This window comes from Medicago truncatula, chromosome 2 (genome assembly GCF_003473485.1).
Source record: "Medicago truncatula cultivar Jemalong A17 chromosome 2, MtrunA17r5.0-ANR, whole genome shotgun sequence".
Classification (NCBI taxonomy): Eukaryota; Viridiplantae; Streptophyta; class Magnoliopsida; order Fabales; family Fabaceae; genus Medicago; species Medicago truncatula.
Genome location: NC_053043.1, coordinates 4,256,874 through 4,280,256, shown reverse-complemented (window position 1 = coordinate 4,280,256; position 23,383 = coordinate 4,256,874). Strand labels below are relative to the sequence as shown.

At 34.6% G+C, this 23,383-nt stretch overlaps 2 protein-coding genes, 1 long non-coding RNA gene and 1 other non-coding gene across 5 annotated transcripts; 1 reads left to right on the top strand and 3 right to left on the bottom strand.

Annotated features, from left to right (window-relative positions):
* Nucleotides 1-1,245: 1,245 nt before the first annotated feature.
* LOC11441824 (uncharacterized) lies at nt 1,246-3,530 on the top strand. Of its 2 annotated transcripts, XR_003009427.2 has the most exons (3): nt 1,246-1,483; nt 1,706-1,848; nt 3,063-3,530. It is a non-coding gene; the product is annotated as an uncharacterized lncRNA (long non-coding RNA). The 2 variants fall into 2 exon arrangements; XR_003009426.2 differs by having other exon boundaries at nt 1,247-1,848; nt 3,063-3,519.
* LOC11435299 (putative disease resistance protein RGA3) lies at nt 2,977-15,624 on the bottom strand. Its single transcript, XM_039830263.1, is given in 8 exon segments — nt 2,977-3,841; nt 4,171-4,411; nt 4,554-4,614; nt 11,388-11,447; nt 11,585-11,669; nt 12,030-12,099; nt 14,263-14,979; nt 14,982-15,624. Coding segments are annotated over 8 exon segments (1,335 nt in total). The 5' UTR covers nt 15,052-15,624; the 3' UTR covers nt 2,977-3,810.
* On the bottom strand, nt 5,073-6,986 carry LOC112419267 (putative disease resistance RPP13-like protein 1). The gene has a single exon (XM_039830264.1). The coding sequence runs from the start codon at nt 6,649-6,651 to the stop codon at nt 5,920-5,922; it is 732 nt and encodes a 243-aa protein (XP_039686198.1). The 5' UTR covers nt 6,652-6,986; the 3' UTR covers nt 5,073-5,919.
* A 330-nt stretch (nt 15,625-15,954) lies between the features above and the next one.
* On the bottom strand, nt 15,955-16,050 carry TRNAY-GUA (transfer RNA tyrosine (anticodon GUA)). The gene is made up of 2 exons: nt 16,014-16,050; nt 15,955-15,990 (listed from the first exon to the last, which is right to left on the bottom strand). It is a non-coding gene; the product is annotated as a tRNA-Tyr (tRNA).
* Nucleotides 16,051-23,383: the final 7,333 nt, after the last annotated feature.

Below are 23,383 nucleotides of genomic sequence, written 5' to 3'. Positions count from 1 at the left end.
TTCGTCCTTTATCTTTTTTTTTTTGTCACGATTTAGTCCTCTATGTTATAAAATAACAACATAGTTATCATTTTTTATGAAAAAAATAATCAAAAACTCCAAAAACAAAATCATCAAACTCATAGGCAACGCAAATCTTCATCATACAAGCCTAGAAAATCTAATTTCTTTGAAAAAAATCTCATAAAAAATGATAAGATATTGTCATTTTATAACATAAAGGACTAAATCGTAACAAAAAAAAGATAAAGGACGAAAGTGTTACCTAAAATAAAATTAAGGGACTAATTGTGTAATTTTACCTAAAATATAATAAAAAAGTACATGAATATATCTTGGACAAAATACAAATATTTTTAGACTAATTTATATACATCAATATAGGACTATTATTATTATTTTGAATGGCAAAGTTAGTAGGTTAGATGATAAGTTAAGTTCAAATTCTTCGACTTTTAACTCAAATAAATTGAGCAACAAAATATCTTCCATACATCAATCTAGTGTAGGGATGACAATTGGACCCAGATATGATGGACACCCGTAAAAAATATCCGTAATGGATAGGGTAAAACCCCTCATTTATGGATATGAGCTTGGGTCCGGGTAATTACCTGCAAATTTAGATGGGTATGGGTCCGGATAAGGGCACTATACTACCCAGCCCCGCGCAACCCACATATACATATTTATATAATATAATAAATATTTTAATTATTTTTGGTGTACAATTATTTAATTTATTTAGCTATTTAAGCATAAACCTAAACCTAATACGGTAATCGTTTCATCCTTACTTTCATAAGCTCACGAACTACAAATTTATGATTTAAATCAATTTAATGTTTATTTTAGCATGCACTTTTTTATATGTATATTGAATGTTTTTATTTTAATTTTCGAGGAATATTTTTTACTCTATCTATCCAATCAAATTAGACACCGTATATATAATTATGCTAATTCGATTGGATGAATATGCGATTTTTTTTACACTGACCGTATAAATCAATCTCATGTATGACAAGAGAATGTTTTAAAATACTAGAAGGATAAGTTTTAAACTGACAAGTTTTTTAGCTGATTGATGAGGACATTTTCGTCCAATTGGATCCGATAAATCAAAGAGACAACGATGTTGTTGTAAACTTACAATTATGCTTAGAAAACGTCTTCTCATCTCAGTTAATGGATTGGTGACTTAATTTAAGTCTTACACGTTATGGTAGTTAGAAAATGAATCTACGTCAGAAAGCTGGACTAAGTCAAAATACACACATTTCACATTCTGTTTGCATTATTTCCACAATATCCATCCTTTGTTGGACGCGTCTAGAATTACGTACACAAAATGATGGTGTTAGTGTACCGATGCACACAAATGATCGAAAATGAAAGTTATATATGCATGGTGAGTTGGTGACAGGATGAATGGGTGAACACTTCCAATGGCCAGCTTTATATGTGTTGCGCATCATTACGCGTAAGTGGTGAATCTAATTAATTTTTTATGAGGTTGGGATTTTTGGTTTAAAATTACCATATTAATTTTAATTTTGTATGCGAAGAAATCACAATAATTTTTATTATGTAAAATGTAAATAATGCAACAATAACTATTGAGTATTTTAATTCTTGATTGTTTGCGTGAAAGGAGGGGTTGTTAAGGAAGTGTGTGGAGCAACTTTTACTTGTTGTTTTGCAGGTTGGTGTAACTGACATGTGGATTTGAAAGCTTCATTCTTTCTAAAGGTACACGGTCAAAAGTGCTTATACTTGACTTGATCGGATGTGGCAATTGATGACCGTTGCAATCATGTTTTATGGCTTAAGCAAATTCTGTGTAAGGTTAATATTTTTATTTGGCATTTGTTCCTGAATAGATTAGCAACAAAAATGAATATGTTTAGGAGAAATATCTTGGATTATAATGATTCTTTTTGTTCGGCCACTTGCGGATTGGTAGAGGATCAAAATTATTTGTTCTTTTCTTGTGTTTTTTATAGTCAACTTTGGCTTTTGATATCGGGTTGGTTAGACATCTCAACGACTCTTCAAGGTTCCTTATTTCAACATTTTCTTCAGTTTGGAGGTGTTGGGAGTTTCTCCAACAAGTCACGTTTGACTTTTAACATTATTTGGATTTCAACTTTTTTTACTATTTAGAAGGATCGCAATATGAGATTTTTTCACAATAAATCAAAATGACTTCTATCTTTATTGGAAAATGTTAAACTCCAGGTTTTTTGGTGGATCAAATCTTGTTATGTTATATTCGATATTCAGTTTGGAGGTTAAGTCCTTTATTATGTTTAATGGTTGTAACGTAATTTTATTTTTCTTGGCTACATTGTGGTAACTTGTGGTTTTTCCTTTTGTATTTTTTGAATACTTTAGTTTCCTTTGGTACATCTTGTACTAGAGGAGCTTATGTTGGTTTTTATTTATTTATTTTTATTTATTTATTTATTTTTTATATTTGCTTAGCTTCTTCAAATAAAAAATTTGAATGTTGAAAATAAACTTAATTTAAAGTAGTTAAATATAATTTACTAGACTAACTAAGCATAAAATATATGGATTTGAGAACTATAAAAAAAGTGTTGCGAATTTAATTACATATCTATCTATACATATGATCAAACAATCAATATCATTCAATATTTCTTCTCTTATAGAGTTGGGAATTTAATTATTCAAAATAATTATTGAAGAGAAAATACTTTCAACTATTGTATTTGTCACAACACAAAACAAAGCTAACTTCAAAATGATATTCGATAACATAAAGATCATGGTGACAACTAGGCTACCCATGAACGAATGATGGGTAATTTATCCCAACCAATACACATTAGCCACATAAGCACATATTCATGAACTATCTTGACCCACAAATAAATTGCTCATTTTCATTGGTTGGTGGGTAAATTACCCACCATTCTTCAAAGATAATTTAGAAAAAACCAAAGATCATTGATGTAATGGTCGGACCTTTATTCCATAACATAAACTTGTATATAGAGAAAAAAAAATCATCATTACATTGTTGCATCGTTCAGGTTCTTGATGCTCTTTTATGTGAATATGACAAATCAGTTCAAGTTTCCCGGCCAATCGTCACTTACTGGATGAGAGCATATTCTAACATATTAAATTCATTGGACTCTACCAATCAAGAATTCATGAGCTGGAGAAGAAAATATGAACAAGTTTCATCAAGGCAGAAAACTAAAGAAGGCACTGCTAGTTCTGAAATAGCTGTGGCAGTGTTGCTGAAACAAGGTTGGCTGCAGCAAGAGAGCGATCTCAGTCTGCACAAGATGAGTCGAAGCGGAAGTATGGCATTGTTGTTAGAGAAGGTCAGATTCATGACTGTTGAGATAATTCAAGAAAACTTTTTTTGAATACTCTTCTATACCCCCACTCCCACACCTATGTCACAGTAAAGACAAGATTTATGATATGCATATTTGTAATTAATTGTTCTGCAATTCTTCTATTGGACATTATTATTAACATAGGAATTACCCTCTGGTTGCAAGTACATGTCTTTATTTTAATTCAATTTATATTTCAATCCCTATTTGTCTCCTATCTATTTATATTTCAGTCTCGATTCTAGTACACTTAAATACAAGCCTACAGAGGATGGTTGTTCTGTTTTTGTGGGTGACGAGGATAACCATAGTCCTCAAAATAGTGAGGATAATTGAAAAAAGGAGCATTACCAGATGCAGACAGCTTCCACTGCGAATTTCCTTGATAAACCAGGACACAAATTGGTTTTGAAATTCTCTTCAACTAATTTTATGACACAGTCGCTTTTGTTTTAGCGCACCTGCAACAAGATCATAAGTGTAAATATCTACAAATATCAAAGTAGAATTATCATTGTAAACATTCTATCCACCAACACACCTAGCATGTTTCCACTAAGCTTTTTATTTTGGAGGAAAATGGTTTTCCATTAGGCCATTCGATAGCTGTTTAATATTCGACACAACATTATAAGGTAGTTTGCAATTGTTTAGAATGCACAAAGACCAAAGCTAATAGATTGATTAATTGGTGGCCTATATTGTCAATATAATTTCGAAAATGAAAATATAGATACATTGAGAGAACAAAACTTAAATGCAAAATAAATTAGTTGCCAAAAATACATACCTTTTCAACAATAATGCTAGAATTAGAACCGTGGCTATCTCCCTTAAGGTAAACTCCACACTTTCCAGAAGGAGTTCCAAAGCTACCAAGCTAGTTGTAACAGTGTTAATGGAGTATGTTAAATGGGAAAAAGGAACGTTTTTGTTATTCTCCTTCTTATCTTCACCCTGAGAAAGGAATCCAATAGAGGGGTGATCCTTGGAAACATGGACACACAGAAGTATGGCTGGCGGCTGTCTCCCTACATAAATTTTTTAACATGACCAAAATATATTCACTCTAAAAGAAGTAAATAATCAGTTTAAGTGCCATGCCATCGTATCCACGATGAAGTGTGTTAGTGAAACTGTCTATTACATAAGAAGGGTAGTTTGAGAACTCACGTGGTTGTACAAACCAAAGCCAACATAACCGGTATTCCAGCATAGTTAACAGATTTGATATCTGCAAAACAAAACAAAAATGATATTTATTAGACCAGACAACTTCCTTGTCATATGCTTAACTATATCATTCACACGTGCCCACAAAAATAATGAAATCTTTGCTCGGATAATTTATTATGTGTAAGATATAAAATACAATATTTGATGAATGAAATTCTGCAAGTGGCGTTTACGTGAGGCAGAACAAAGTTGAGCATTTACCGATTGAAGATCCAAGTTCAAGTTTAAGGAAACATTTTTCCATCAACCTCAATATCTCAGATGTAGGAAATTTGTTGGTGTTTCATGGAACATCTCTTTAAGCAGAGGACATTTACTGATTTGAAGTTTTTATTATAGAGGCAGGCAGAATTTCTCCCGTCATATTCTCCAGCATGGGACAGTTTACAATTCTTAGTATTTGGAGCGACGTGAGGTGGAGAAGACCTGTGCACTCCAACGTGTGCATACTTGACAAATTCCGTAGGGTCAGAAAGATAAGGGAGGGAGGCAGAAATGCAAAAACCTTCTCGGGGAAGGACTCGACACCATCATACGGACCTTCAATTTAAGACTGATAAGCATGTCCATTGAAGTTAGAGATGAACACCTCAATAATTTCTCACAATTCACAACACAAAGTCTTCTCAAGCTAGGTGGCATACCCCCTTCAGGAAACACCTCAATTTCTGGGCAATGACTTACACTTATCCTTTGTAAGTTTGGGAGAAGAGTATTTACATGGCAAGGGAGTGCTTTTAAATTAACATAATGGGAGACATACAATGATGTCAAGTTGGGCGCAGGCAGTCCTGCTCCTGGGAATGATACAAAATTGGGGCAGTCCTTAATTGTAATTGTAACGAGATTTTGAAGAATATTCGAAATAGAAAGACACTTTATGTTTCCACAGTTTCTGATATTGAGATGATATAGATTCGGAAGGGTTTCTAGACTGAGGGTTGTGAGAGATTTACAACTCCTATCTATACTTAAATACCGAAGTGATTCGTGTTGGCGGTTCTGCTGTGGGAAACCTAGATTTCTACAATCCACGATGGACAAACTCTTTAAGGATGCGGGTAAACAATCTCCTGGAAATGATATCTCAAACGAACAATCCCTGATATCTAAAGTTTGAAGAGAACTTAAGGGGGCAATGGAAATGGCTTAAAAGACGAACTTCGTCACCTCTTTTCCTTGAATTCTCAACTCTTTCAATGAAAGGGGTAACTCATGCAAAGCTACGTTATTGCTATCACATATTTCTATTGTGTGTATGGAAGAAGCCCTTGGGAGAGAAGAAGAAAGTTGGCCGCATTGCTCAATTTGAATAGTTTCCAAAGCAGGAAGATAAGAGGGCAAATTTCCCCGTAGTCCTAGGACAGTTACAAATCACAAGGGACTTTGATACAGGAAAAGAAGCATATGAATCATGGGGATGATGCCACACTTGCCAACATGGTATATCATCAAACTCTAGATGCTCAAGGGAGGGAAAAGATGTCCCTGAAAAGGTATCACCATATTCAGATCCAACAGTTTCCAGCATACACATATCAGCAATCGCCAAGTATTTGAGAGTCTGCAGTTGTCCAAGTGGTGGAATGATACAACAATTTGAACAACCAGTCAAAAATAACCGAACCAGATTCTTGGAAGGCTGTAATTTGCAAAGTATATCCATTTCACTTTGTGAATTTGTAAAATGGTCCTTTGCATCCTGAGACCATAAAAACCATAACTCATCAAGGTACTCCTTATCCATTATCTTTGCCTCTGATGCTTCAAAGCCGTTGTTAACATTCTCTAATTTCTTAATGAAAAGTGATCCGTGAAGATTTGAAAGTGTTATGAGTTCCTTGATCCCTTTCTCTTCATGCTTGTCCACAACAAAGTAACTTAAATGCTGCAAATGATTTAATTTTCTCATTTTTCTAGGCATCTGTTCTAAACTAGTTCCAATGATATTAAGATGGCGCAAATTTACAAGATTTTGCATGTCATTGGGAAGCTTGGATAGTTGTTTACAATTGCACAACTTCAACGTTTGCATTATACAAATTACACAATGACTCTGGTAGCGTCTTTATAGTTGTGGAAGAGAGATTTAAATAACGCAAATGGATTAATTCATCAATTGAATCTGGCAATGCATCAAAATATGGAGAGTTGTGAAATGACAAAACTCTCAAGCACTTTAAATTCGACAAAACGATGCATGATGCCTTTTCATTGTTGAATGGAGGAGGTCTAATATTGATTGTCAAAAATGTTCTAAGATGGTTTGCTCGACGAAAAATATCAAAGCTTTCCAAGATTGGATCACTGAACTCACTAAATGATAAATGACGAGTGTTAGTACCAATCTTAGTTTCTTTCCCAAGCTCTTATGTTCTGAAATAGAATTCTCCATCAAGAAATGTTGCTAAATCATGCACCAGATCATGCATCACAAAACTCTGGTTCTCATTCCCGGAACGTTGAAAAAATGATCTAGAAGCTAAGTCATTAAAATACCCATAACCAACTTCTTCTAAAGTATTCCCATTTTTTGAAGGTCTTAAAAGATCTTCAGCTATCCACAACAAGATCAAATCATCTCTATCAAATTCGTAATCTTTAGGATACAAGGAACAATAAACAAAGCAACGTTTCAAACAGGGAGGGAGATAATGGTATCTAATTTTTAGTGCTGGAATGATCTTACTCTCATTTTCCCAGATGTTACTATTGAGTATATTATTCCAGTCCCTTATGTCACATTTACGTCGCAACAAGCCCCCAAATGACTGTGCTGCTAAAGGCAATCCCTTACATTTTCTAACAATCTCTTTGCCAATTTTTTGGAGATCCATGTTCTCAGTGGTTTCTTCTGGAGAAAGGCATGCATGGTTTGCAAACACCGACCAACAATCTTCATCAGATAATTCATCAAGAGAATTAACCTTGAAAAGTTTGGACCATAGAAGCAACTTTTTCAATACGAGTTGTTACAAGAATTTTATTTCCCTTAGCCCCGTATTGAAGAGGCCTTAAAAGAGAATTCCAGCTGTCATAATCCTCGGTCCATACATCATCCAAAACAATTAAGAACTTTTTTCCAGTCAGTTTTTCCTTCAAATCACGATGAAGCAACTCGTTGCTGTTTATGCTACAAGCATTCCCTGTAACAGACTCCAATATGGCCTTTGTAACATTAAATTCATCGAAATGATCCGAGGCACAAGCCCATGCTTGAACATCAAACTTCTGCTTTATACTGTCATGGTTGTACACAGATTGGGCTAAAATTGTTTTTCCCACACCACCCATACCAACTATGGGGATCACGCAAGTCTTACAGCAATCATCATCATCTAACAGTAATTTGAGTATGGCCTTTTTGTCTGCATCCCTACCAAATATGTTAGATGGGTCATCTAGAGAGGTTGATGAAGTTCTCCAAGAAGAGTGGTGTTCGATTGCAATATGTTGAAGACCAAGAATATCTTTGAATTTGAGAATGGATTCAAGTTTAGCAACTATATTTTCCAGCTTACAAAGCATGTCCCTTTCTTCAAAGTTGAAAAAGCGAGATAAATAATTAGCAGTACTCACCTGCTTGTTTTTCTGTGTAGCAGCTTTGGTTGAAATGTTGTCAAGAAGGTCATCAGCTACATAGACAACACCTTTGAGATCATCGATCCATCTGTTAATAGCAGGGTTTTTGAACTGTTTTTGCTCCGCATCGTTAAACACAGCTTCCACAGCATAAAGAGTGTTCTTCAACCTTTGGACCAAATTGACGTCAACTTTCTTCCCACGGATCAAGACAACAACCTCAGGAGAAGCGAGCCTGTCGAGGACAACTTCAATGAAAGCAGACAGAAATGCTTCACCTACAGCCGCCACTGCCATGATCACGATCAAGAAGATGGGATTGGATTGGAAGAAAAGAAATCATAGATTTATTTGCTTGCAGATGCACTAGGGTCAACAGGTTCGGTTCTTTTAGCAAAGTGTGTAGTATTCTATAATACTCACTCACTCACTCACTCTTGCTTGTGCATGTGAAGTAAACACAGTATACGAGAGAAATGTCATGTGCTGTCCCACTAATGGCAAGGAAATAGGAATAAGAAATAAGCACTTGTCTTTTTTTTTTTCTTTTCCCCTACTAAAATCTCCCGAGGATCCGGGAAGGGGTCCCACCATTTGGTGTAAGTCTAATAAAAATTGTAATAGATGCTCTTTTGCCATAAAATAGCAGGCCAAAACTATAATAAGATGGGAAAAGTGAGTATGTTAATACATGTTAATTAAGAGAGAGAAACATGCATTTCTTTATAATATTTCATGAAATAGATACATTGCAATTTCATTTCATACAGAAACAAAATTGAACTAAACTCCCTGCCCAAATATTTGTATCATTATTGAGTGTTGACAATAAATAACCCCTCTAATTTCCCATTGAAGATGGTTAAAAACAGAAACAACAAAAGACTCTTAATGCTTACAAACACTAAAATGAACATACCACAGAAAACATCAATTTTTGTGTCTTCAGATTATCCTTAAATCACATTGAAGAATGCAAATTGCATGAAATCACGATCTTCGAAACAAAAATAGAATTTTTTAAAACTATATGTAAAGTAGGAAAACTGAATCCAGTAGAGTACTCTGCAAAGTAGCAGTGACATTTCTGATGTGTTCAGTGTCTGACACGACACCAACACATTTTATCACGCTCGATTAATTCTTTTCTAAACTTATTACCAATGTCTACAAAATTCGATTAATCCTTTTCATTGTAGCTGGAATTAGGCATAATACATGATCAGAATTAAAACATGTCACAAAATAATGATCTAAATGCAATAAGATTTATGCTATGCACATTGACATAGCATCTGTACTTGCTGAGGAAGTGAATAACCCAATTTTTGATTATATGTTACCTTCCTTCATTAAGCACATGAAAAAGCAGTTTAAATTTCATTGGCCGCTTTTACTACTAGTGCTGTAGGGACTGGTTTCGCAAAGAAGAAATATGAAGAGCTGTTGCAGAAATTCCCTAAATAGATATTTCAGGTAATGGATATTCTAAATTATTTTAGTGGGATTGACTGATCAAACTTCAAATTGTATAAGTTATGTTCATGTCATAATAGGTTAGACTACTTCTTGGTGCAGGTGTGTTACGAATATGAACCAAACTAAGTCTGAGATTTTAGAGAGACATGAGAAAACTGGAGAATAGAAAAAAGAAAAAAATAACAGCTCTGTGATTAATTACAAGTAGATAAAATTGGAGTGAAATCTTCTTCCTAGGGGTTTCCCTTAAATAAAAAGGTTTCCCTATTTACAGCTGAGCTAATGCTTGGTTCATCAATGCTTATAATTCAGAATGTATTCTCTTCTATCTGCCACTTAATATTAAAGCACCGCCCCGGCCTGTTTTTAAAACCCTCACCATCTAACCAATTCTGCAGCTACAATTAACAACATAACTAACTCTTTAACCTCTTAACTCATTTTCCTTATCTTACTTTATTCTCTTCTATCTCAAGCCTTTGAAACTCAATCTTGTCATCTTCCAATTATGCTTCTCCCCCTTGTCCAGGGACAATATCCTCATTTTCATTTAAGATTTCATCTGTTGCTAAGATTGTAACCCTTAGCTCATTTTACTTGAATTTGTGTTTTTGGCCAAATAGATGTGCAGTTGTGCACGATGACAACATCTCCCTTCTTGTCTTTTGACATGCTTCTGATAGAAACCCGAATTAACACAGACAAATAAATTGTATTATTGAATGGAAAATAGATGTATTACAGAAGATAACCCCTGAGCAAAAACTCCTCAGAGAAGAGACATTCCTCTCTCTGCCCAAACCCTAAGGTTCTAACTGAACAAAATGATCCAAGATAATCCTCACTCTCTATTCTCATTCCTTTATATAACCAAACTCACTTTCTCTCTCTCTCTCTCATGTAACTAACTCTCCCTCTAAGTGGGCCAATGTGTACATATTAGATCCTATCAGCTTCCATTAAGAAATATGTCAAGCTCCATTACTTCTCTGTGGGATTGTGCTACCAATGTTGGACTTTGCCACTAACTAATCTTGAGCTGTATTCCCCTCTTGCACACCCCTTTTAGGTACCCTACAGATAAAGATACGTTCATATATAGGTACCCAACTAATAAAGGTACACAAGCATTCAAATTGCTATGCATACATGTATAGATCCAATTACTTATTTTAAAAAGCAGATAGAGACAGTTACTATAGCGCTACTCAGATCATATCCATTGTCATCCCTAAATGTATCTTGTTAATTAGGTGACGGAGAATTCTTGCATAGTTGGAGAAATGGATCTATTATGAACTACTTCGATAACAGACCAGTGACTCAATTGTGAAGGGTAGATTCTTGGAAGAATTCTGTCATTTGCTGACTTGTCGGTCTGTATCTGTAACATATTTGTTTATATTTAGTTCCATTTTTAATTGAAACTATGATGTGCCTAAATTGACCGTCACCAATCCATAGTTCTTTTACCTAGATTTTTTAATTGAAAAGGATGTAGATTCACTTTTGGTGTCATTATTTGATTATTTCTATCCCCCAAAAACGGGCACACATTAGCAACATCCCTCCTGTTTTAAGTTGATAAATGACAGAATTATGGCAGTTATCTATTTGTTTAGCCCCAAAATTTTCTATAGAGAAAGAGAATAAAATGAGTATCATGAGGAGGTATCATTCATGAGAATAAAATGTGAAGTAAGAGCATACCTCTGGAGCCATCTGGTTTGGAATTTCCTTCATGGAGTGTTCAGCTACATATTCCAGCAGCTGCTAAAAATGGAAATCCTAAGTAACTCAAGATTAATATAAGGATAATACTCATCCTATCAGTATCACAATGGCTAACAACAACTTATTGAAATTATAGAAATCAATTTAGTTGTAAAATAATTTAAATGAATTACCGACTTATTCAACAAGTTTGATAACCGTTTATTCTCGTGGATAAAAGTTTCTGCAGTAGGTCCAGCAATTGAAGATGTCCACCATCTGAAATGAATTAATAACAGGAGTCCTTTTAATTGAAGTTTGAACTTTTGATGCGGATTTCTCATCCAGAAATCTTTTATCACTACAAAAAAATTGACACCAAAAGGTACAACAAAACATGAAAATAATCAGTTTATTGAAAGCACCATGCACACGCTGAAGAGTGTGCCAGAGAAATGATACATTGCTTGATTCTACAAACCAAAGCCTGAATGATTGACATTTCCAGAATAATCAACAAAGGAGTTAGCCAGTTCAATGAATCAAAAAGAAATATGGTATTTTTAAGACCAGGCAACTTTCTCTTAATCCCCTACCCACCAAAATATGAGATTACTGCATTGCTGGGATAATCTTTACCTGAAAGTATGGAATAAAATGTTTGCTGTGACTCTCAGTTCAATGAGTTGAGCACAACCCATACAACTGACTGCAAATAACAGGGAAAAAGTTGTCAACTTTTCTCTCGGTAAGTTTAATTTTTTAGCTTAAAAATACACAAATACTTACCATAAAGAAAGTAAGTACAAAAAGTGAATAAATTGACTGGGCTGGTAGTAGGATATTCATTAAATTTTAATTGTTTAAAAGATATGAAAAAAGTTGGTGCAGAAAATGAATGAAATTGAAGAAGTAGCATTTACATGAGGAATAACAGAACAATTACGTTGGGAAGATGGGCTCCTTAGTGACCTCAGGCTAGCGGCATACCCCCTTCAGGAAACGTTTCCATTTCGGGGCAACCATAAATATGCACCTCTTCTAACTTTGGGAGAAGAGTATTTGCGTGACAAGGCAATGACTTCAAATTAACGCAGCGAAAGACATACAATGATGTCAAGTTGGGCGCAGACAATCCTTCTCTCTTGAATGATACAAATTTGGGGCAGTCACTAATGTCAATATCAACAATATTTTGAAGAATCTTCGAAGCGGAAAGACATTCTAGATTTTCACACTTGCTGATGACAAGATGATAGAGATTTGGAAGGGTGTCCAGTTGGAGAGTTAAGAGAGAACCACAACTCCTATCTATACTCAGATACCGAAGTGACTTGTGCGGGTGGTTTTGCTTTGGAAAATCTAGATTTCTGCAATTCTTGATGGACAAAAAGTACAAGGATGCGGGTAAACAATCTCCGAGAAACGATATTGCAGACGAACAATCTTCGATCTCTAAAACTCCAAGAGAAGTTGGTAGTTCCTGCAACATTACTTTATTACTTCTACGTAAGTAACTTAAAGATGGAAGGAGCCTTTGGGAGAGAAGAAGCAAGTTGATTGCATCGTTCAATCTCAATTGTTTCCAAAGCAGGAAGATGAGTTGGTAAATCTCCCCGTAATTTGGGACAATCAGTAATCACTAGGCACTTAAGTACAGAAAAATAAGCATCTGACTTGTGTGGATGATGCCACATTTCCAAACATGACATTTCACGAATCTCTAGATGCTCCAGGGAGGCAAATGGTGTCTCTGAAATGGAATCTCCATTCTTGTAAAATTCAGATTCAATAGTCCTCAGCATATTCATTCCACAGATTGTCAAGTTCTTGAGAGAGCGCAATTGTCCAAGTGGTGGAAGGACAAAACAGTTTTAACAACGAGATAGAGATAGCCGAGTAATATTGTGGTAGGAAGGATCTCCAACCCATTTTGGAAATTTTGTGCCTCTGTAATTGGATAGATATAGCCTTTCCAAGTTCTTGTAAGGTTGTAACTTGCTGAGTATATTCATCTCACTTTGTGAATCTGAAAAATCTGCATCTGGAGACCATTCAAGACTTAATTGCTCAAGGTATTTCTTATCCATCATCTTTGCCTCCGATGCTTCAAAGCTGTTGGTAATATTCTCTAATTTCCTAATGGAAAGTGATCCGTGAAGATTTCAAAGTGTACCCAATTCCTTGATCCCTTTGTCTTCATGCTTGCCCACAACAAAATAACTTAGATGTTGCAAATGATTTAATCGGCTCATTTCTCTAGGCATCTCTTCTAAATAAGTTTCCTTGAAATCAAAATGGCGCAAATTTACAAGATTTTGCATGTCCCTGGGTAGCTTGGTCAGCTGTTCACAATAGCACAGTTTCAAAGTTTGTAGATTATACAGGTTACACAACGAGTCTGGTAAAGTCTCTACACCTGAGCTAGAGAGATCCAAATAACGCAAATGGATCAATTCACCTATTGAATCCGGCAATGTATGGAGAAGTGTAAAGCAGTTAAATGACAAAACTCTCAAGTATTTCAAATTCAACAAAATGATATGTGCTATATTTTCATTGTAGAAATAATCATTATAAATGATTGGGAAAAATGTCCTCAGAAATATAGGTCTGCCAAAAAATTCAAAGTTTTCTAAGGCTGGGTCGGTGAACTCGGCAAATGACAAATGACGAGTCTTGGCACCAATAATCTCCGTTTCTCTCCCAAGATCTTCTGATTGGAAATAGAATTCTCCACTAGTAAATGTTGCTAAATCATGCACCAGATCATGCATCACAAAACACAGGCTCCCACTCCAGGAACGTTGAAAAAATGATATGGAAACTAAATCATTAAAATGATCATTACCAACTGCTTCTAAAGTCTTACCAGTTTTTGGAGGCTGTAAAAGATCTTCTGCCATCCACAACAAGATCAGTTCCTCTCTGTAAAATTCATGATCCTTAGGAAACAATGAACAGTAAACAAAGCAGCGTTTCAAATAAGGGGGTAGATGTTGATAACTAATTCTCAATGCTGGAATGATCTTACTCTGAGTTTCCCAAATGTTACTATGTAGTAGATTATTCCAATCACTGATGTCATGTGTACTTCGCAAAAGGCCTCCAAGTGATTTTGCTGCTAATGGCAATCCCTTACATTTTCTAACAATCTCTCTACCAGTTTTTTGGAGATCCGTCTTCTCGGTGGATTGTTCGGGTGAAAGGCATGCATGGATTGCAAACACTGACCAACAATCTTCATCAGACAATTTCTCAAGAGAATAACCTTGAAAAGTTTGGACCATAGAAGCAACTTTATCACTACGCGTTGTTACAAGAATTTTGCTTCCCTTAGCTCCGTATTGAAGAGGCATCATAAGAGAATTCCAACTGTTATAATCCTTGATCCAAACATCGTCCAAAACAATCAAGAACTTTTTTCCAGTCAGTTTTTCCTTCAAATCACAATGAAGTAACTCTTTGTTATTTATGTTACAAGAACTCTGTGTAACTGACTCCAATATAGCCTATGTAACCTTCAAGTCATCAAAATCATCAGAGACACAAACCCATGCTTGAACATCAAATTTCTGCTGTATACTGCATGATTGTATACAGATTGGGCTAAAGTGATTTTTCCCACACCACCCATGCCAACTATGGGGATCACAGTCATACAAGTCTTATCATCAACATGATCATCGTCTATGGCAATTTTGTCTTGATCCCTACCAAATAAGTTAGATTCGCCGGCATCTAGAGAGGTGGATGGAGTTCTCCAAGAAGAGTGGTGATCAGTTGCAACATGTTGAAGACTAAGAATATCTTTGAATTTGAGAATGTATTCAAGCCTAGCAACTATATATATCTTCCAACTTAAAAACCATATCCCTATCTTCAAAGTTGAAAAAGCGAGAGAAGTAGTTAGTACTACTCACATGCTTCTCCTTGTTCTTGGAAATAGAAACTTTAGTAGAGATATGATCGAGAAGGTCGTCAGCTATATAGGGAGCATCTTTGAGGTCATCAAACTAGTTGTTAACAGCAGAGTCTTTGAGTTGTTTCTGTTCAGCATCATTAAGGACAGCTTCAAGGAAAGCAGACAGAAAAGCTTCACCAACAACAGCCATGAATGATCACGATCAAAAATATAATTGAAGTGATGAGATTGGAATATAAGAGAAACGCACTAAGGTCAACTATTTTTTTTTGTTCTTTACTACGTATGTGTGAAAACTGTCCAAACAGAGACCAGGAAACAAGAATACTAATATAATTAAATTGAGTTTAGAATCAACCTTAAAATATATTAGTCTGTAATCCCAAAATTATTTAAACATAAGTAAGAAAAACTTATTTGTTTTATCTTTCAACAAAAACATTTGTTTTATCTTTCAATAAAAAAAAACTTATTAATTTTTATATAAAAATCGAAAGAGTTAATATCACAAGGGCACTCACATCATCCCCCCAATTTTCGCAACGTCTCCCTTGTTGTAGTGAGAAGGATGCTGTGCTTCTCAATCTCTTACATGGTAGACAGTTTCACTTCCTCTAATTGTAAAAAAAAAAGAAAAAATCCGACCTGCCGGATTCGAACCAGCGACCTAAGGATTTCAGCATGGTATGGTTTTCCAACTACAGTCCTCCGCTCTACCAACTGAGCTAAGGTCGGTTGTTGATTTTGGGGTTACAGACTAATATATTTTAAGGATGAATATAGAGTGATTTGTTTTGAAGTATTCATATAAAAATGAATTGAATTAATTTGAGATTAAAACGAAGTATTTATATAAAAATTAAATGAACAATTAATTTGAGATTAAAAATTATTTTTTAAGATAAAATCTTCAAATTCTAGTTAGAATCAATTTGAATATAAGTTAGATTTTATTAAATTCTATGAGAATTAGGTGTTATCCGTTTGGATAAAACCAAACCACAACCCGAACTAATCTAAGGTGTTTGGGTTAGATTTGTGATCCGGCATAAAATCGAACCAACCGTTCAAATTACATCATGTTGGATTAAAACCTATCTAATCACCCACATGTCCAACCCGGTCACACATATTTTTTTTTTTTTCATTAGTATTTTACCTATTATAACCTACATATTAGAAACTTGTTAAGTTTTTTTCCGTTCTCAAAGTCACAAACAAGGAGATAAAAAAAATGGCAACACACTTTTAGGGGCTATAGTCAGAATAAATCAGTGACCTAAACTCTGTCATGAAGGATCAAAATTGAACCAATGGATCAAATTAGGTACTTTTTTACTTATATTTTGTATAGAGAGAATATATATTCTTACACTTGGATATGCATACATTTCTCTAGTTTGATTTATTTTATTTTATTTTATTTTTGTTTTAAAGAGTCTAACGGTGAAACTCATACAAATTAAATGCCAATAAATAAATGTATTTACAAAACATCGATTTTTGTTAACATTGATTTACCATCTAAATTGTACTTATGGGACGTTGATTCTTGGCAACATTTAAAGTTGATAAGGTGTTTAAAACTCAGTTTAATTTTTTTTTTTTTTTAGCAAAGGTAAACTAATTCATTTCATTCATAAACAAAGAGTACAAAGAAGATGGTACATAATTGAAAATGTAAGAGCTAGGATGAGATAAAGATGCTCTAGCTATACTATGAGCAGCTCTATTTGCTTGCCTCTTAATAAATGACACCTTAAAGTTGGAATTTGTAATCAAAAGATTCCTACATTGAGTAAAGAGATCGCCAAACTCATTGTGGTGGATAGTGTTAGAGAGAATGGCTTTAGTAAGGATCTTACTGTCAGTTTCATAGTACACATGATGGAATCCAGAAGAGATTGATAATTTCATAGCTTCAAGTAAAACGATTGCCTCGGCTTCTAGAACAGATAAAGATGAGTGAATGATGGCAGATTTACCCAAGAGGAGTTCATCTTCAGAGTTTCGGCAACAGATGCCATAACCTGCTGCAACGTTGTTTTGAAAAATTGCGGCATCCATGTTACATTTAATCATGCCGCCAGTTGGTTTAACCCAAGAGATATGGTGATTCGGGTTGATTGGTTGAGTTTTTGCACTTTGCATGCAACTCCATTCATGAAGAGTGTCCTTTGCTCGAGAGATGGTGATTGCGGTTGTCGTGTCCGTGGAATCCCATAATTTGATGTTGCGACTTTTCCAAAGGCTCCATAAGAGCATGCCGGCTGCTTGTTGTTGTTGAGAGCATAATCTGTGCATAAAGTCAAACAACAATGTAGTAAAGTTGTTAGCAAGAGGCAGCAGCTCACTTAACACAACATGTAAGCCAATATTCTTCCAACAATCCATGGCTTTTGCGCAAACAAAGAAGAGATGAGTGTGGCATTCCGCAAAATTTTCAAACATAACACATGATTCCTCGCACTGGATTCCTCTTGCATTAAGATTGACACGAGTGGGCAAGCAATTATGAGCTAAACGCCATAGAAAGGCTCGGACACGGTGAGGAATATTGAGATTCCAGATATTCATCCATGAAGAATTATTGTGGGCAGAATCATGAGGGTGGAGTAGATCACTACAAATGCGGTATGCCGACTTAACCGTATAATTACCAGTTGTTGTTGTTTTCCATATTCTGGTGTCAGACAACAGACGGTTATGTAGAGGGATGGAGAGTATAGCAGCAGCGTCTTGGGGATTGAAAATGGATGTAACTATTTGTTGGTTCCAAGAGAGGCCTTCCAGATTCAACAAGTAATTCACTGTAAGGTCTTCATGATGAGCCGGCATAGGAGTTGAGGGTTTGTGAGAAGGAAGATTACGTATCCAAGGCATGGTCCATAGATTTATTTTCGAGCCATCTCCAATTTCCATCTATGACCCAAAGTGAGCAAAGATTGAGTACTCCATAGACTCCTCCATGTATAGCTTGGATTATGACCAATCAGTCCCGTCTAGGGAAATAACTCAGTTTAATCTTATAAAGCCATAAAATCGATAATAAAATGTGTAACATTAGTTACAGATAGCACTGAGAGATATTAGGAGTACATACATATACACAAAACCAAGATCAAACCTCAGTACCACAAATACCTCGATTGCCTCTCAACTTCAATCAGGGTAAAATATGGATTAAATTAATTCCAATATTAATATATTGAAGCAAACTGATTTCACCAGCCTTGAATTTCCTTCTTTCCAATCCCATATATAAATGAAAATAAGTTGTCATTTAATTAGTCATAGAATCAGATGTTTTTCTACCAGGAAGCTCTTCCCATTATAGTCACTTTACCTCCAGTACTCTTGCTTTGTTTGCATCCACTGCTACTACAATAATAGATCCATCACAACACCAATAGCAAAAACTACTCTAGTTTTCTCCATAAGGTCCCATCTTGTTTCACATCCTTCTTCATTGGTGTGAACCTTTCTTCTTGTCCTTGTTCCAGATGTGTATACTTTAGAAGGCCTATGAAAAAGTGGCGGACCTGAGCAACTTTGCTAACTCCTGCATTATTTTACAGAACAATTTCACATATATTTTGCATTATATGTAAAGGAACTCTTCTGGCTAGTTTGAGATTTATACATATCACAATATAATACCAGGGTGGAAATAGTGCAATAAGGAATTCAAAATGTTACATTCATGAAAGTTACGAATTTCAGAAGAAAAAAAAAAGGTATGGTTGATGGATATTATGAGGACCAAGAATCATTGTGTTGAATATCTCAAATTGACTAGTGATGTGGCAAAAATAACGACCATGCATAAGTATGATGCACAAAAAGATACATGTGTGCTGAGAAAGTAAAAAGCACACAGATTATGAATGGCTAACATTACATAAAACAGGTTTTGGAATTATATCAACAATTCATTTCCACATTTTCTTTTGTGGTTTGTGCGTTAAATGAATGTTTACATATCAATGCTCATGAATCTCTGCTCTACATGACCTGTTTACATATCTTTTGTTGGCTAATTCGTGTGTTTACATTGGCTTATCAGTTTGATCACTCAGCACTTGGCAGGAAAAAGGAGCATTAATCTCTGCATTGTGCAGTTGTAAGAAGTAAAGTCAAGTACCATTGTTTTGGTGTACATGAGGGTGTTCCTTACTAGAAAGTAGAGAGACAAATCCTCAATACTGCAACAAACAAATAATCAGCCAGGAGTACGGCAAGCTCTCTTTTTGTTCATCCCAACCTTTTGTGTAAAGAAAACAAAAAACAAGCGGCATGAGAAGCTATACTTGAGGAGGCTACGAGACATTATAGTAATGTGAAGTAAGAGTATACCTTTGGAGCCATCCAGTTTGAATTTTCCTTGAAGGATTGTGCACTGCTCAGCCACATATCCCGGAAGCTGTCTAAATTGGAAATTCTAAGTAACTCAAATTGAAAATAAAGGGTAATACTCATTCTAGTATTATCATAAATCATAATAGTCACAATAACTAACGAGTATAGAATTGTACATTGATTCAAGACTCTCTATTTTAGATGATATTCATAAAAAGACGTTGTGTGCATAATATAAACTAATGCAAGACTCCTTGTTAAGTTCACATTTCAATTATGGAATGGTAAGCTAATGCAAGACTTCCAATCTCAAATAAAATTACTACAAGAAGCTTGTACATAATATACATATCTTTATATTTTTAAGCAATAATTTTTTTTTTTTACACTTGTAATTTATTTACAATTATATATATCCATTGTTCTACTAATCGTAGGGGTGTAACGGTTTGGTTTGGATCAGTTTTTTGAAAAAAAAAATGTTCGAACGAATGAAATCTTTATCGGTTCGGTTTTTACTAATTAGTTTGTGTCGGTTTGCTTGAAAATACAATTAAAAAAAAAATCATATTTTCAAAAATTTGTATTTCATGTCTACAACATACTCGAATATTTCATAGAACTTTGTTTTCCATGTTCTCTCTTTTTCAAACTACTTTGTATAATTAACATGAAAAAACTAACATGAGATGACCGATCACATCGACGATGAGGAACAATAGATCAAGTGAGACTTATGTTTAGTGTTTCTTTTTAGTAGAAACAAAATAGAGCGTGAGAGATGAGATGAGATGATGATAGGAGAAAGTGGATTTGAGGAGTATTTTATGTTGAACTTAATTATGAGCTTAATCACAAGTGTTTGTGTGTGTGCGCACGCATGTGTGTGCGTGCGTGCGTGGAAGGATAATATTACTAAAAATGAGGAGTAATGTTAGCATCGGTTTGGTTTATCGGATCTTTGGATCTCAAAATTAAAATTCAAGAACCAAACTAAACTATATCGATTTTGGTTGGTTCGGTTCGATTTTGAATGGAACCAAACAAGGTCGTATATTTGGTTCGGCTTGGATTTTCGGTTTCATCAGTTTTGTCCAAACCACTTACATCCCTAACTAATCGTATGCTAACTCGTAAACTTGGCCAAGTGAAGGTTGGTTATTTTTCTAATAAGTGCTAGACTTATGTGGTTACAGACACAAATACTTTAGTTTTAGACATAATGACAACTAATAAAAAGTAAAATAGAATATCATTATTTGTTATATTAGTATTATCGATAATTATAATATTTTCTCATCTGCTTTTAATTATTTGTGAGTGTGTCTAAATCTAAAATATTTGTGTTTGTGATCATAGAAGTGTTTCTCTTCTAATCATTTACCGGCAAGTTTAAGTAACTCAACACTCCACCTAAGAGTGTATATTCTAAATAAATAAATAAATAGTTTTGTCAAACATGCACAAATAAAATGGTTTTGCACTAATTTTATGATGCAATCGGAAAAAAAATGGTCTTACACTATGCACAAATATCATATTCTTTTGATCTAATTATGAGATTTATTGATCAAATGATGAAAACTAACATGTATGTGATGTAAGATTTGTCTCACTTGTTTGTTCATCATATAACTGGCACTATCTATAGTGATGGTTTCTAACCGTTGGAAAAAATCATCGGTTTTACCTACGGTTTACAACCTGTAGGTATATGCTGTAACGACATCTCATGATTTCTTATACCTACGGTTTAGTTCCCCATCACTATAACCTTTAGTGGCAGTTTTAAATCCAAAGGAAGAATGTAACTGTGTGATAATTCAATCTTTTATTCTAGGATATTATTCAGATCAGTATAATTTGTGTCATAACGGTACATAATAGACAAAGTTTTATTACAAACTAAAAAAATTGAACAAAATCTGTCCAATTAATTTCTAAGTTTGCATCTTCAAGAACCACTTAGCTTCTAAGCTTTACCTGCAACATACGAAATATGCCCTTTTAAATTGAATCGAACAAAGGGAAAAACATTCTCCAAGTAGAAGTTGTTAAAAGGTAACTAGTGTAGTTTCAGTTAGTGCAATCAAGTCCTAGAAATAAAAATGCATGTTTTTTTGAGTATGTGCTATACTACAATAATTATGATGTAATGCAATGCCATTTTTTAATTATAACACTAACTCTAGTTATTTGTGTTAAATAGACTTGGATCTCAGCCAACTTACCCAATTCCTAGATGCACCTACAGATGAGCCTATGCTGGCAGGGTTGCATGTTCTCAAGTTTCTAAAAAACAATCGTGGTAAAAGGTTATTTTTCAGCTCATCCCCATCATTAACTTTGAAGGGGTTCTCACATTCAGATTGGGGAGCATGCCAAGACACTAGAAGATCCACCATTGGCTTCTGTTTCTTCCATGGTATCAAGATCTTCATCAAAAGCTGAATAGAAAAGCACTTGTACAAGCTACATGTGAATGATAATGGCTACTCTACCTATTGCAAGATTTTCTCATAACACCCATTATCTTATACTGTATAATAAATTTGCACTACATATATAGTTGCTAACCCTGTATTCCATGAGAGAACAAAGCACATAGAAATTGATTGTCATGTTGTTAGAGACAAAGTGCAGGCAGGACTAATTCACCTGCTACCAGTATCCTCAAAAGAACAAGTTGCCGACATTTTTACTAGACCATTGCACCATGGGCCTTTCAACACTCTACAAATCAAGCTTGGAACAATCATCATCCATTCTAGCTTGAGGGGGACTATTAAAGGATAATTAGATTGGGATGCATATGTTACTTGTGTAGCAAGCAACTATGTGAAACTCAACTAGCTTAAACGGTTGTAACTGAATTTAGTTAGTTACAATGGTTAATTATAGTTAGTTAGTACCTATAGTTGAGTTAGAGTAGTTAATTACACTCTTTTTTTGTGGTGGTCGGAGTTCGAACCCCGAACCTTACATATATTATGCATTGTCCATACTAACTGAGCTAAGCTCACAAGGACAAGTTAATTACACTCTATATAAAGCTATAGTGCTTCATTGTAATACTTAGATTTTGAGAATAATAAAATTCCTTTTTCTCACTTCCTTTGTTTTCTTCAAATCTATGCACATTGCAAGCTTAACCTTTGCTTTCATGGAGTTTGAGATTACCTCTTTAACACTATCCTTACCATTTAAAATAATAGTGGTGATCCCAGTAATTTCAACAATACATATATTTGTCTGATTCTTAAATACTCCTAGTCCTAGTGAATATAGACTTGTTGCTCTATACGGTGTTTATCTTAAAGATTCTTATTAACGAGTGTCCCGGGACACTCTTTAAGGATTCAAAAAGAAGAAATTATTTTATAAAAAAATCAAATATTTCGATTTTCGATGCATTGATTACACATATTTTCATATAAGTTATCTTTTAAAGACTTTAACTGATGTCTGGGGCACTGGTTAACATTTCTCTATCTTAAAATATCACTAAACCTATTGCTAGGAGGATCATAAGAATTCTCATGATTATAAACCCTTCTCAAAGTGGATTTATCCCTAGTAGGCTTATAAGGGACGACGCTATTATAGCTTTTGAAGCTTTTCACACTCAAAACAAGATTAAAAAAAAATTAAAAAAAATCGTTCGTTGGCATTAAGTTTGCATGGAAAAAGCCTATGACAAGTCGAAGAT

What these genes read in the sequence shown, in the direction of transcription:
- LOC112419267 (XM_039830264.1), bottom strand. Translation starts at nt 6,651, where the DNA reads ATGCAAACGTTGAAGTTGTGCAATTGTAAACAACTATCCAAGCTTCCC.